A 14265-nucleotide genomic window follows, 5' to 3' on the forward strand; every position below is an offset into this window, starting at 1 on the left:
GGTTCTTCAAAATAAATGTCAAAGATGTGTGGAGCGGGACATTCTAGTGACTTCTGAAGCATCTTTGCTAACCACTTATTGATTTTTGTTGACATGGTTAAATGATTAGAACATTTCCATGTATTTTCAATAGGGCTTTATTTTGGCAAGAATCTGGTGATACGATATGTATCACGATACACGTGTCTTAATACGATATGTATCACGATACACGTGTCTCAATACGATACGTATCACGATACACGTGTCTCAATACGATACGTATCACGATACACGTGTCTCAATACGATACGTATCACGATACACGTGTCTCAATACGATACGTATCACGATACACGTGTCTCAATACAATACGTATCACGGTATTATTGGAAATGTTTCTGGTTCAGTACTGATCCTTTGTATATGACTCATTTTACTATGTAAAAACAACTGCGAAGCTCAGAGTTCACATGGGGGTCACGTCTATCAGAAAATGGTTCTGATAAGATTTTATTTCATTTTGGTGCGATGTCGAGCTGCTCAAAGATCAGCGTGCTGGCAACTAGCTGTCAAGGGTTCCAATGGAAAGCAAAAGTGAGACGCTGAACATGTTTTCTAATATATAATTCATTAACTATTGTCTTGGCAGCATTTTATATTGATACAAGTATCATCAAAGACAGTATCGCAATATTTCGCTTCATTTATATTTTCTTACACCTTTTTATTCACTACATTTTTACCATATTTTACGCACTTAAAAGCCTAATTTATTTTTCAAAAATCGCCCCTAATAATCAACCAAGCAATAAAATAATCACACAAGTTCCAAAATCTGTAAAATAGAGAAAATTACAGAAAAAAATCCCCCCATGTTTCTGCTAAGAAGAAGTAGTTAGAAGACCTTTAATGCATCTGTTGTTGAGACACACAGAGAGAAGTGTGTGTTGTGATTGTGTTTTTACTTTCATCTCTGCAGTCTGTTTAGATATAAAAATATGATCACATTTGTCAAACGCAGTGTTTTATTTAGAATAATTGGTTATATTTTGAAAATAAACCGGATTTTCTCATGAATCTTGATGTAACTTCCTCCCTGAATTGACGGGGATCGCTCGCGCACAAAATAGACCAGACGTTGAAACAAACCGCTGCACAATGCAAGCCTTCCACGGAGGATCACGGAGGACTGGTGAGGATCGTGGAGAACTGTGGAGGACCTCGTAGGATTGTGGAGGATCACAGAAGACTACAGAGGATCGCGGAGAACTGTAGAGGACCGCGAAGGATTGTGGAGGACCATGTAAGACTGTGGTGGATCGTGAAGGATTGCAGAGGATCACGGAGGACTGTGGAGGACCATGTAGGATTGTGGAGAACTGCGGAAGACCACTTAGGATTGTGGAGGATCGAGGAGGACTGCAGAGGAGAACTATAGAAGACCGCTTAGGATCGTGAAGGATTGCGAATGGGAATTAAGTTTAACTAAAGTCACTGTTTTGCTGTTTTGGACCTTGTAAAACGGTGTGCCTTTTGTATGGGCTAAATACAGAAATAGACCCCTGATTAAGACTGAGCCTTATAGTGCAGAAAATACGGTAATTATTTTGAGTAATATTTCCTTTTGTTTTATGACTGCTGACCACAAATAGAGTAGAGGAGCTGTTAAAATGAATTCCGATTCATTAGAAAAGCAAACTTAGAAAAAATGACATGGTTTGGCCAACATAAATTTTACAGACCATTTCCCTTTTCCGTGTTCCCCTTCCTGCCGTTAAAACCAGAGAGAATAGCAGAGCAGTAATTATTGAGCCCTCAAGTCCTCATATACCAAACCTCTCAGTGGCCTTTTACATTCCACTCAGCTCAGTTTTATTGTTGGTTTTGTGGTTTTATTTGGACTCTACTCCCTTGACTCTGTTTTTTTCCACTCAGAGGCTCATAATCTCAGTGAGAGTCATGGACTATCAATCTGAACTGTGTGTGTTTTCATTGTTTTATGCTTGTTTTGTTTGATAAACAAAGTTATTCTTCCTATTTGCCTTCATTTCAGCACAGCTGAATGTAAAACTGTTACATTCCTGTGGAAGTCTACACTTCTATGAACACAATGCATGTGTGTTATTATCATTTAGTCTAATCTTGAACATAATTTGCTGTTTCCATGAGTTCTGAACGACTAACACAACATTAGTAATTTGATCATCCTCAGTCATTATCAGTCCATCTTGACCCTTTTCACCTCTCATCCAATAAAACGAAGACGTGGATGTCCTCTCTGTGACACGGCTGTGGTCATGTTGGAAAGCTGCTCACATGCAGTATAAATACGCTTTGTTAAGCCCTTTGTTTTATTTCCCCTCAGAACAAACAATTTTCCAATACTTGGAAATGGCTCTTTGGGATTAGGAGGAACTAAGTTTATATTTAGTAAAGCCTTTTCTCTTCCTTTTGGCTGCTGCACCACAAATTTTAGCAGACTGTCACTGACTCAGAAATGAAGGAAGAACTACGTTACACTTCAAAAACGGAACTTCTGTGATGTCCAGTCAGTTTATAACATTGTCTGCACACCAAAGTCACCAAAACATCAGTGAGAAATCATTAGAACGGAGGTTCTGCAGTCACCAGCTTTACTGAAGGTGTCTTACAGATCTATCACCTGTTGTCTGTTCCACCTGTTCTAAAACATGTGTATGGATGGTCTGTCAGTGTTGCTTCCTAATTGGACAGACTGACTTGGAGTAACCTTGAGTTGTTTAGGTGTTCTCTTCATTTTTGTCGCAGTACAAATCACTTCCAAGTAAAACTGCTTTTTAATCTTTAGAATAATGATTTATCTGTGTAACATCAAAGGGGTTCGTCCTCTATTATCATCCACTCACCTTCATGTCATAGCTTGACGAAATTAGCCAAACAAATAATCTTACTGCCTCATTTTCACCTCAGATAACTTGGCAGCAACCTTTACTGATGAGTCCCAGATTGATAAATTCATTATCTCAACTCCGGTCTTTGAGTTGATGCAGTTTTGATTCTGTTTTTATAAAAAAGAAGTAAAAAGGTGTTAAAAATAAAGGGAAATAAAAAACGGAACAAATATTTCCCAACAATCACATCAGCATGTCGATCTCTGATGCTTAGATAGAGCAGTTGTATCATCATTTTTTCATTAGTGTACCAGGTCATCTTAAGAGCGAGTAGATCCACAGATAAATGTCCATCCCCTTGATGTCTTCGTCCTTGTCTATTCTACTCACATATCAGGGGATAGAGATAGATGGGAAGCGGGGCGGGAGCATGTTTCAGTGGGAGCCGTTTTTCTGAGCTAGAAACAATTAAATGTTTATTTTTCATGTGACTTAAACACTATTTATCCTTAAATTCTCGTCCAAAAAGCTTTTAGTTGAAGTTTAGAGTGATCAACTTTGCTTCTGGAAGTAAATAATACAATTATATGACTTTGTAGCCAGTTTAGGTTTGGAACTAAGGGTTTACTGGAGGGATTAAGATTTAGGGCAAATGTGTCAAAGTCAAGGCCCGGGGGCCGGATCCGGCCCTCCAGGTAATTCTGTCCGGCCCTCCAGATCATTTTATTTTATTGTTATTAATGGCCCGATGTTATCTTGAGCTCATTTCTAACTTATATAACTTTGACAGAATATATTTTAATGGAGAGTAAAATATTGAAAGTTATTTAAGGTTTAAGTTGATTTATTGCCAAATCACTGATGTGAAACAGTGGGTGCTGTTTCGCTGTGGCGACCCCAAAAAAAATGGGATGAACCGGAAGGTGAAGAAGAAGTTGATTTATTCTGCAATAATATTCCTGCATTTTTATTATTCATATTTATGTTAGAATGTTATAGTTTTAAAGTTTTAAATATTGGCATTCTCTTTTGAAACTATTTTAAAATTTATTAAGATTTTTTTAGGCTATTTTGGAGTTTAGCTAATATTTCAGCTACATGCCACTTGTTTTGACTAACCTAAGTTTTTTTTTTTTTTTTTTTTTTTAGTTTTTAAGGCTAATTTGGCTTTTAGCTAATATTTTAGCTAGTTATCAGTTTCAGCATTTTCAGGGGCCAAATTCAGCTCACATCATTCACACTAGCACTATCACAGGTAATGCTATATATCTAGTTCATAATTGTGTTAAAAAGTTACAGTTTTAAAGTTTTAAAAATGTAGTTTTAGAGTGTTTAATGAATGTTGATCCTGTTCGGTGTGTTTTGGATTTTGTCCCGTTGTGTGATTGAGTTTGACACTCCTGATTTAGGGGTTTACCAAACGTGTTTTTTGGGCTCCGTTTTCTTCATGTTCTCTGTTATCTTCCATAAAAACGTGTGATTGGTCTTTAAGTTCTCCAAAAGTTCTCAAAATGATTAAGAAAACTTCTGGAAATATTTCTGCGTTTTTGAGCCGTATCTTTTTTTACGCATCGCAGGGTATTTAAACCAGATAGCAGTGGATGCAGTTTATTTTTACTGTATTAAAACGCTCCCTTATGCTTGTTTGTGACCATTTCGTAAGAAAAATGTTGAAAACTAAAGTTGAAGCTGGATAACTCCAGAGCTTTAGCTCCAGTGTTGATGTTCTTTGAACGGAACTCTTTAACCCTTTACACAATTTTTGGAATTCCAAATTCTGAAGTAGTAAAAAGTGTTTTAGTGTTTGTGAAAAGTGTCAACAAAATGTATGTTAAAAAAAAGACTCATCCTGGCGCCAAAATAAGAAGCTTTTCTTTGCTTTAGAATTTGTTGGAATTCAAGAAAATTGCATAAATGGTTGAAGAGTTTGAATATTATTTGAATGTCCAGTATTAAAAGGTTTATCAGTTAATGTGAATAAGATTCAATTATGTGAACATATTGAAAAAATGCAGTTGATTTCACACTTTGTAAGAAAATAACAAATTAAAGGTACCGGTTAAAAACTTTATAGAAATGTATTTAACTTTGACTTTTTTGACAGTCCACAAGGAGAGCATTTCCATTTATCTAATCTTATCATCAGCAGTAGAAACATGCTTTTATTGAGTATTTTGATCATTTTTAATTGATGGATAGACCCAGCCAGGAAGGCCAAGTGGACCCCATATGGTTTAAAAGTGGGCAGAAAATGTGGGTCCTGATTGAGTTTGTCTGCAGTTTCTGTGGTGACCCACCTGTGTTTGCCCACATTGGCTTAAATGGACTCTCAGTGGGTTAGCTCGCTACGCTAGCCAGCTGTCCTGGTGGAGAGCAGAGCTCTCTAGCTTAATACAGCAGAGAATTCTGGCTCACTACAGAGGAGCATGCTAGCATGCTATAGAGAAGCTCGCTAGCTCGCTAGCTTTCTGCAGAAGAGCTCACTAGCATGCTACAATAGAGCTCACTACCTCGAAACAGAAGAGCTAAATAGGACGCTGCAAAGGAGCTCGCTACAGCAGAGCTTAATAGCATGCTACAGTGAGGCTCGCTAGCATGCTACAGTGGAACTTGCTAGCATGCTACGATGGAGCTCGCTAGCATGCTATGGTGAAACTCGCTAGCATGCTACAGTGGAACTCGCTAGCATGCTACGGTGGAGCTCGCTAGCATGCTACGGTGGAGCTCGCTAGCATGCTATGGTGGAGCTCGCTAGCATGCTACAGTGAGGCTCGCTAGCATGCTACAGTGGAACTTGCTAGCATGCTACAGTGGAACTCGCTAGCATGCTACGGTGGAACTCGCTAGCATGCTACGGTGGAACTCGCTAGCATGCTACAGTGGAACTCGCTAGCATGCTACAGTGGAACTCGCTAGCATGCTACGGTGGAACTCGCTAGCATGCTACAGTGGAGCTCGTTAGCATGCTACAGTGGAACTCGCTAGCATGCTACAGTGGAACTCGCTAGCATGCTACAGTGGAACTCGCTACCTCAATACAGAGGTGCTCACTAGCTCGCTACAGCAGAGCTTGCTAGTTTTCTGTAAAGGAGCTTGCTAGCATGCTACAGCAGAGCTCGCTAGCATGCTACAATAGAGCTCGCTAGCTTGCTACAGCGGAGCTCGCTAGCTTGCTACAGTAGGGTCACCACAGAAACGGCAGACAAACTCAGGACCCACATTTTCTGCTACTTTTAATCCATATGGCCCCACTTGTTTTGCTGGCTGGAGTTACAGAATTAGGCTGTAATCCAGACCTGGTTCTAGAATATGTGCAGTAGGAGACGTTCTACACTGGATTTGTAAATGCTGACTATGAAGATGTATAAATGAGTGCAATGGAAGGTCCTTAGATGGATCAGTTCACAAACACATCTTTATTTGTCTCCTTAAAGCTTTATCAGAAACCCTTTGAGTTTATTTTACCTTCCCTAATTTTATCTGGCGGCTTTGATCCAAAACATCCATTTCTCCTTTACTCTTCGTTTCCATGGCTCATAGCGTTACTGGAATGTTTCACTTCATCTCTTTTGATTTTGATTGGCAGACTCTGACATGAGTGGGCTGCATTTAGCCAGCCACTGATCTTTTTTAAGTTTTTTCCTGTCCCACACCATTCTTGTCATATCTGTCATCTGCAAACTCCCACAGGAGAGGCTTTGTTTAGAACAGATATTGGAACTTTCTGAAGGAGTCACCAGTGATGCTCAGGGGAAGCTCACATTGTCACATGCTTGTAGGTTTAAATGGATCCATCAAGAGCAGAGAGAATTCAGCCCAAGATTCTTCAAGCTGTTCCCACACGAGCCTGAAACCCACCGACGCTCGCTGTGGGCTTCACATTAACATTTGTATTTGCATACAGTTTAGACGTTTAGCAGGCATTCCATGACAACATACCGGAGAGAGGAAAAGGAGAATATTAGCATAATTTGAAAGGCCTCTTCTGCTTGTTCTTTAGACTTTTATTTGCCCCTCCTCCATTTCAGTTGAACAGGAAATGCAGAAACGACTTATTTGAAAACCTAGACATAAATAAATATAAAATAGCATTTAACCCTCTTACACCAGAGCTTTAGCTCCAGTGTTTACATTCTTCCAACTAGTGCTGGGCGATATGAAAAAAATGTATATCATGATATAAAATATTTTATATCATGATAACGATATATATCACGATATACGACAATAAAGTATATTTTCAGCTATTCTCTGAAAACAAATGTCATAACTTGCTTTTCTGACTATTTTAGGTAACAGATAACTGAATAGTTACAATTGAGAAACAAACATTTTAGTTCAGCAAAATAAATCAAATGAGAAGAGATGTGGCTGATAGACAGGAACCTGAACATTTGTTCCAAAAATCAAAGGTATTTTAAAACATCTAAACATAGCTAGTGTCAGCTCCTCTGCTGTGTCCGTTGTCTGTAGCTTCATGTGTTCTTAGTTTTGGGATGTTTAAGCTTCTTTTTAAAACGTTTAAGTTGCTGCTGCCTGGAGAAACCGAAGCTTTCTGAACCTCTGAATCAATACGAATCATTTGTGTCGAAAGTGACAGTTTACCATAGACTAAATACTTGAGAACATTTGTATCTCGTTCATATATACTCAACAAAAAATGTCATAATACTCTTTGGTGAAAATGAAACGGGACAGAGAGAAGAAGGCTTATTGTCTCTGCCCCATTTAACTAAATCAATCAATTTATTTTAACCGAACCGATCTCTGTGTTGTAACATTAATATACCAGCTGGCTGGCAACAGCAACAAAAGCACACAAATAAAAACAGTTAACAAAAACAGGAAAGAAACAAACCGCAAAAGCAACAAGAAACAACAAGAAAATAAACCAAATACCTCAGATTTTTCTATGTTCTTTATTTAACCCATTCTGACCGTATAATTCATATTGTTTGAGCATTTGTTTGTTTTTTTTGTTTTCTTAACTGTAATAATTGAACTGGACTCTTGTTGATTATTCAAGATTAGTGCATAGTCTGATCCACTGTGTTTTTAGTAAAAATGTAATGTCCTTTTATTGAGAATTTCATGTCCTTTTAGTAAAAATGTTTTATCCTTATGGTGAACATTTCATGTTTCATGTCTTTTTAGTGAAAATTTTAAGTAATTTTAATTTTTTAATTTTAATTTTAATAATTTTAGAGAACATTTTGTGTCCTTTTACCCATGAATGGCAAGAGTTAAATACCCATTTTTATGAAAATTGTGTTTTTAACACGTTCTTCTGGCAGTTTTCTGATAGCTGATAAAGCTTAAAATTTAATGTCTGAGTATTTATTTATTTAAATCGTTGTGAATCATAGAAAAAAATGCTGTTTGAAAAAGATTATATATGGGGGGGCTTAAGCTCTCTGCTCCGCCCCATTCTGATGCAGACAAATAGATCCATGAACGTCTTTGTTTTCCTCGTCTGAGCTGGAATCTGTATCAGAACCGTACAGCTGGATAGAAACGATGTTTCTTGCTATTTTTGTCGCTCTGCTAATGTGACCTAGTGGGAAATCATGTAAACAAAGAGCTCTCATCAACAGGGACGGGGTTGCTCTGTGTCAACAGTCCCGCCCACAACTCAGAGGTGAATTTCTGCTGAATTCCTGCCACTCTGCAGAAAATATGTCCTAGAAAACGACAGTTTTTGGGGTTTTATATTATTATTTTGCCTTAAAACATCGTCATCATAGTTAGAAGACTTCTGCTTTTAAAACAGTTTAAAAGAGAATCATAGTGGGGATTTAAATGTAACCGGTTAAAGTTCCTATTTGTTATAAAGGCTGTCAAACTTCTTAAAAAACCATGTTTTTGTAAGAAAATACAAACTTTTGTCTAACGTTTGGTTAAAGTGAATCTTTAATGGAAAATTTAATATAATAAGTCTTATTTTTAGAAAAATATCCTGAGACTCTGATTCATAGATTCAAGTGCCGATCTGTGAAAAAAAGACAATTTCCAGTTGGGTTTTTCTGCCTCAACATGTAATCAGTCGCTGCTGCTTCACTCAGATCCAGATTTATTCAAGAAAGAAACCAAACCGTGATGATCTGTGTGCAATAAAACCTGCAGAGTCTGTGAGGGGAGATTAGCATAAACGGACTCCGACTTTAGGTTTGAAAGAAATGACGCTGCTCCTGTCCTCACAGTATTGCCTATAAATATACATGAGACATTGTTGATGGTACAAAAATAAAAAATAAAAAATGTCCGCAGCTCTGGATCCAGACAACACTCAGGGATCCAACTGGGTCCTTCTACAGAGGGAACCAGCAAACTTAGAAAAGTCAGGTTATGTTTGAAACTGAGTCACCACAGAAAAACAGGATTATAACGACAAGAATGTTATTATTTCATCATAAAAACTCACAGAAAAGAAATGTGCCCACACGTTTTTGAATTAGGCTTTTAGAGGAAGAAAGCAGATGGAATCTGTTATCTGAACCTGTTCCTTGGCTGATGAGAAGCTCTCCCATGTGTTTTCTAAACCAATTTTCAGGCCTTGTACTTGACTTTTTTAGGACAATGATTTACTAATAGGGGTGTCGGGAAAATCGATTTGGTGATATATCGCGATACGTCATTTGATGATACTTGTATCGACTTAAAATGCTGACGAGAACCAGCTAAATGTTTATTCTTCTTGGTTCAGTCAGTTTGATGGTTCTTGTTGTTATAAGACGTGTACTATTTAGTCTGACTTTGATATGTTTTTTTCTTTAAAAAAGTGAATTGTTCAACATATATCAAAAATGGCTGATTTATTCTAACCGATTCAGTTAAGATGAAATGCACAAGAATAAAGTACAAACAATCTGAAAATGAAAGTGTTAAAGACACACTGATGAAAATCTTTGATTTTAACATGTTCTTCTGGCATTTTTTTGGACCACCAAAAGCCACGCCCCCTCAGAGGGGATTTAGGAAAGAGGCTTCAGATCAACATGAAACATATCTTTTCAAGACATTTCGGTTGTGGGATTTTGGGTAAAAATCATATTTAAAACACAACTGAGAACGTGTTTTTTTTATTTAAAAACAAATGTCACAGGGAGACTTTAAAGTTTATTTGTTTTAATCCTGAGTAAAATCTGAATGTCAATAAACTGACCTGTGAGAAATAAAGAAAAACAAATAATAATGTGAATAACTTTGGGCTGGATGGATAAAATTGATTAATCGATCTGGATCATTCTAAGCTTAATAGATCAATAATTGATCCATAAAATGAGAGATCGATTAGCACATAAAGCTAAAGTCCACTAGCTTGATGCTAACATTTAATGGGATTTCCTATAGGACGGCTAATGCTAACGCTCGGTCGATCTGACCACACACTGCTGACTAAATGAACATCTTTATATGAATTATCCAAACTCTTTTAAGGAAATATTTTTAAAGTAACCCTTTGCGGTCTAAAAGACAGTTTTTTGTTCATCCTTTCTTCTTCTTCTGGAATAAGCTGTAATGCTATAGCGTGATCGCCACCTAGTGTCCAGATTAAGATGCCCTCCAGGAGAAGCAGAACAATTCTTCGTCTGAGAATCCATTTAACACTGTATCCTATTAACAATCTCAATATTTTACTAATACATTTCACAGTATGTGAACTGTATCAGATGAAAATCTTCAAAACATATATAGATTATTAATGTATTTCTAAACAAATGTGTATAACTGTGTGAACTCAACATTGAATCAAATTGAATTGAGAGGATCGAAGTAACTGAAGGAAAATCATATTGATTCTGGAAATTATTGGCGATACCCAACCCCAGAAGCATCTGAAAGTGTGTCAAATGTCTGCATAAATTCTAAATAAATAACTTATACGGATCTCAACAAAAATGTTTGCAACATTTTAAAAACAATCTATTTCATTTCTGCTCATTGAACTGTCAAGAAAAAAGAGTAGAGAGGAACTTTCTAAAAAGTAGAAAAAAACACATTTTTACGAAGTATTCACTTGTTTTATTAAAACATGCAGTCAACTTTTGCCAAATAAAACATTAAAACAAGCAACCATGCTCAAAGCAATCTGTTCAATGGAAAACATGCCAATTGTGGTGTAGATTTTTGTTTTTTTCTGTTAAATGTGAGTTTCCAGCAGGTTAAGCAGGACAGTGATGGAGCAAAACAAAGACAGGAGCCTCCAGCTGTCTGCCTCCATCTGAAGATAAGATTTATTTGTTTCCCCTCACAGCAATAGAAGAGGAGGAGGAGGAGATTACAGTTAGAACCCGGCAGGAGAATGTTTTCCTCTTTTCTTATTGCCCTTAGTCTTCCCCTGATTTGACCTGTTAAGGAAAAACATTGGAAACGGAATGGAAGAAGTGAGGCCATTTATATCCAACAGCAGATGTCTGGCAGCGGAGCTCCACGCTTTCAGAAAACAGCGTGACACAAAGAGTCGGAAATGTTTTATGTTCTTACATGCGTTGAAATCATCTGATCACCAAAGCCACTTCTGCTTTGAGCAGCTGCACTTAAAACCGTCAATGTTTCCACATAAAAGAGCAGAGAATAAAGGAGGATGTTTGAGCAGAGCCAGGAGGCAAAGACTGGTCACCACCTGTGTTCAAGTGACATTCCAGCCTGGGTAATGAGCGATCGATGGCCCGGGGTCAATGTAATCACCCGGGGAGGTTGGCGCGCTCTCAGGAAACGCACACTGGGTTTTGGGGCCGATAAGAGGAATGCGGCCTGTAAAAGTGCGACGGCTCCGTTAAGCTTTGGTACCACACATCGCGCTTCCTCCGCTGTGATTTGCAGCGGCAGCAGGGAAGAAAGTCATCAATAAAATACCAACTCCTGGGATATCCACCGTTTGACAAGACAGATGGAGGGAATGGAGAAACAGACACGAGGACGGGTTTACTGGAACAAAGGAGAGGAATTGAGTGCCGAACATTACGCTTTATTGATTTAAAGGATGCAGCAGTTCAGATGTTCAGCCTTTTTTATACAAGTTTAAGGGAGGAAAAAGTTTTTAAAAAGCCTTTCACATCTAATAGCTAATGATTGAGTTCCCATATATCAGACTAAAAGCACTAAACAGAATATTACACTGTTAAAAATGTCAGTTAATTTTACAGAAAAAACTGTAAATCATGATAGTTAGCGACCATAGTTGAGTTACAGGTAACTCCCTTAAAATCTTAAACTTTTAAAACTTTTGTTACTACAGGCAACCTAAGTTTTCGTAGAAGTAAAAGTGAATGTTTGTCTTTGTTAATTATGAAGACTGAAATTATAATTTTTATAGGATATATTTGGTGTTCTTAAAGTAAAATTATGATACTTTTCAGCAAAAATCTGTAAAGTATAACAATAAAAAATATTTTAACCTAATATGATAAAAAAGGTACCACTGAATATTTTACAGTGAAATTCTGACCTCAGCTGCCAGGTTTCTATTGTAAAATGTCTTTTACTATTTTTTAGTGCTATACTTTATTTTTCAAGGGTTAATGTATTGCTACTAACAGTAAAAATTACCCTAAAAGATCTTCAAAAAAGCACATTTTCTTAACTGTAATGTTTAAAGCAATACCTTATTTTTTATGGTGATATTTAAGCAACCACAGCTGCCAGATTTTTACCGTAAAAAATATTTTATTTATCTATTTATCTATTTCTAAGAACTTTTGTCTTGAAGTCTTTTGATTTGGGATTTACCTTCGAGAAGGTTCTCCAGCACTTTGATCCAGACTATCTCTGCTATGATTAAAGCTTCTGATGAAAGAGGATTAAACCTGTCCCGTCTTCGTTTCATCATGTTGAGGAATCCTCGGATTTAGTAACATGTCAAGTTTAAAAAGTGAGTTTTTAGGGATGACATCAGTGAATCTTCAGATGATTCACATGTTCGAGCGGGAACTGACGTTTATCTTTTTTAGGTGTTCCTCAATTACACATTTCCCCTGGAAACTCATGATTACCACTATATTCTCTGAAATAAAAATTGTATTTTTTTGTTAAAATGCTTATAAATGTGTATAATCGTAGAAAACATGTTAAAACTCATAAAAATGCTGAGCATTTCAGGTAAAAATAGATGTATAAAAGTCACATCGTACACATTTTTTTCCCTATTTACTTTATTTTCAAATATTTACTATAAATCTTTAGTATTTTTGGAATGAGTCCAATCCGATGCAGTTTAATGTTTACAGTATGACATCCATACACTCCAACAGATGACTGCAGTGGTATTTGCTTGAGGGAATGAAGAAGTCTGAAGTCTCAAATCCTTCTGTGGGTCTTAAAGTTTTATCGGGCTCTTACTCTGAAAGGACGTTTGTGCGATTTATGGCACAGCGACAGGGGATTTTTACTACAATTCTGCAATTTTTCATATTTTTTTTGTGAATTTAAGCATCTTAGAAATTATTAATGAAATGTCTTCTTACTAAACTCATGACTAGAAGCCAATAAAGTTGCTCCATTTCTCCTATTTTCAGCCTATTAAAACGATTCATCACAGTGGTGGGAGTATTTTTTAAGTTCACACTTCAAGGTGAATTGTGGATGTTAAATAATTAAGATTTTATACTTTATGGAGCCAAATTTTGACAAAGGAGTTTTGCGTTTAGGGTTTCGAGCAGAAAAAAGGCTGTGAAAGCGTCTGCAAATGACTGTTGGGCCTCATGGATCTGAACCAATCGAGAACCAAATCAGCACCACTGACCTGTTTTCTGGGTAGTTCAATAAAATTGAGCAGTTCATGGGGCTAAAAACCACACAGTTAGAGCACAGGAAATGGAAACGTTGAAACTTTTAAAAATAGCCCCCAAATGCAAATGAGTCAAAGAGCAGAACATCAAAGAGGGGCAATTTTAGGACCCAAGAACGGAGACGTTTAGAACAGGAAAAGTACAGGTGCAGCGAATGCAGGTGACAGGAAAGTAATCCAACTTGTTTTTTAATAGCTGCTGAATCTTTGTTTCAGATTACGATGTCTGGTGAAGCAGCTGGAGAGAGGAGAAGCTTCGCTCAACGATCTGAAGAAAAACCTGGAATATGCAGCTTCTGTGCTTGAATCGGTTTACATCGAGGAAACCAGGTGAACACAGCAGCTCAAACCAGGACTTCCAACATGTTTTAATGCATTTTATTAAAATAACTATTTTACATTAAAAAATGTAAAATAGTTATGTATATTTTTAACAAAACAGGCACTTTCTACATGTTTTTTTATTTTTTTTAGCGTGTATACATTTTATTAAAATATCAATTATACATTAAGAAAGGTATATATGTGTATACAGTATATGTATTAGGGTGGCCCAAAAAACATTTTTCCTTTTTTCACCTAATTTGAGCAATGCATTTTGGTCTACTACCCATTTTAGTTAACACA

The 14265-nt window shown here is 36.9% G+C and overlaps 1 protein-coding gene across 9 annotated transcripts in view; it reads left to right on the forward strand.

The window, feature by feature from the left end:
• The window catches only part of pde1cb (phosphodiesterase 1C, calmodulin-dependent b), a 149661-nt gene that overhangs the window by 105818 nt on the left and 29578 nt on the right, over positions 1–14265 (forward strand). For all 9 annotated transcript variants that reach the window (XM_024274010.2, XM_036216429.1, XM_024274011.2 and 6 more), the window contains one exon: positions 13855–13968. In XM_024274010.2, the coding sequence (XP_024129778.1) occupies positions 13855–13968 (114 nt within the window). The remainder of the gene's footprint in view (positions 1–13854; positions 13969–14265) is intronic.

Source organism: Oryzias melastigma, linkage group LG17 (assembly GCF_002922805.2).
Source record: "Oryzias melastigma strain HK-1 linkage group LG17, ASM292280v2, whole genome shotgun sequence".
Taxonomy (NCBI): domain Eukaryota; kingdom Metazoa; phylum Chordata; class Actinopteri; order Beloniformes; family Adrianichthyidae; genus Oryzias; species Oryzias melastigma.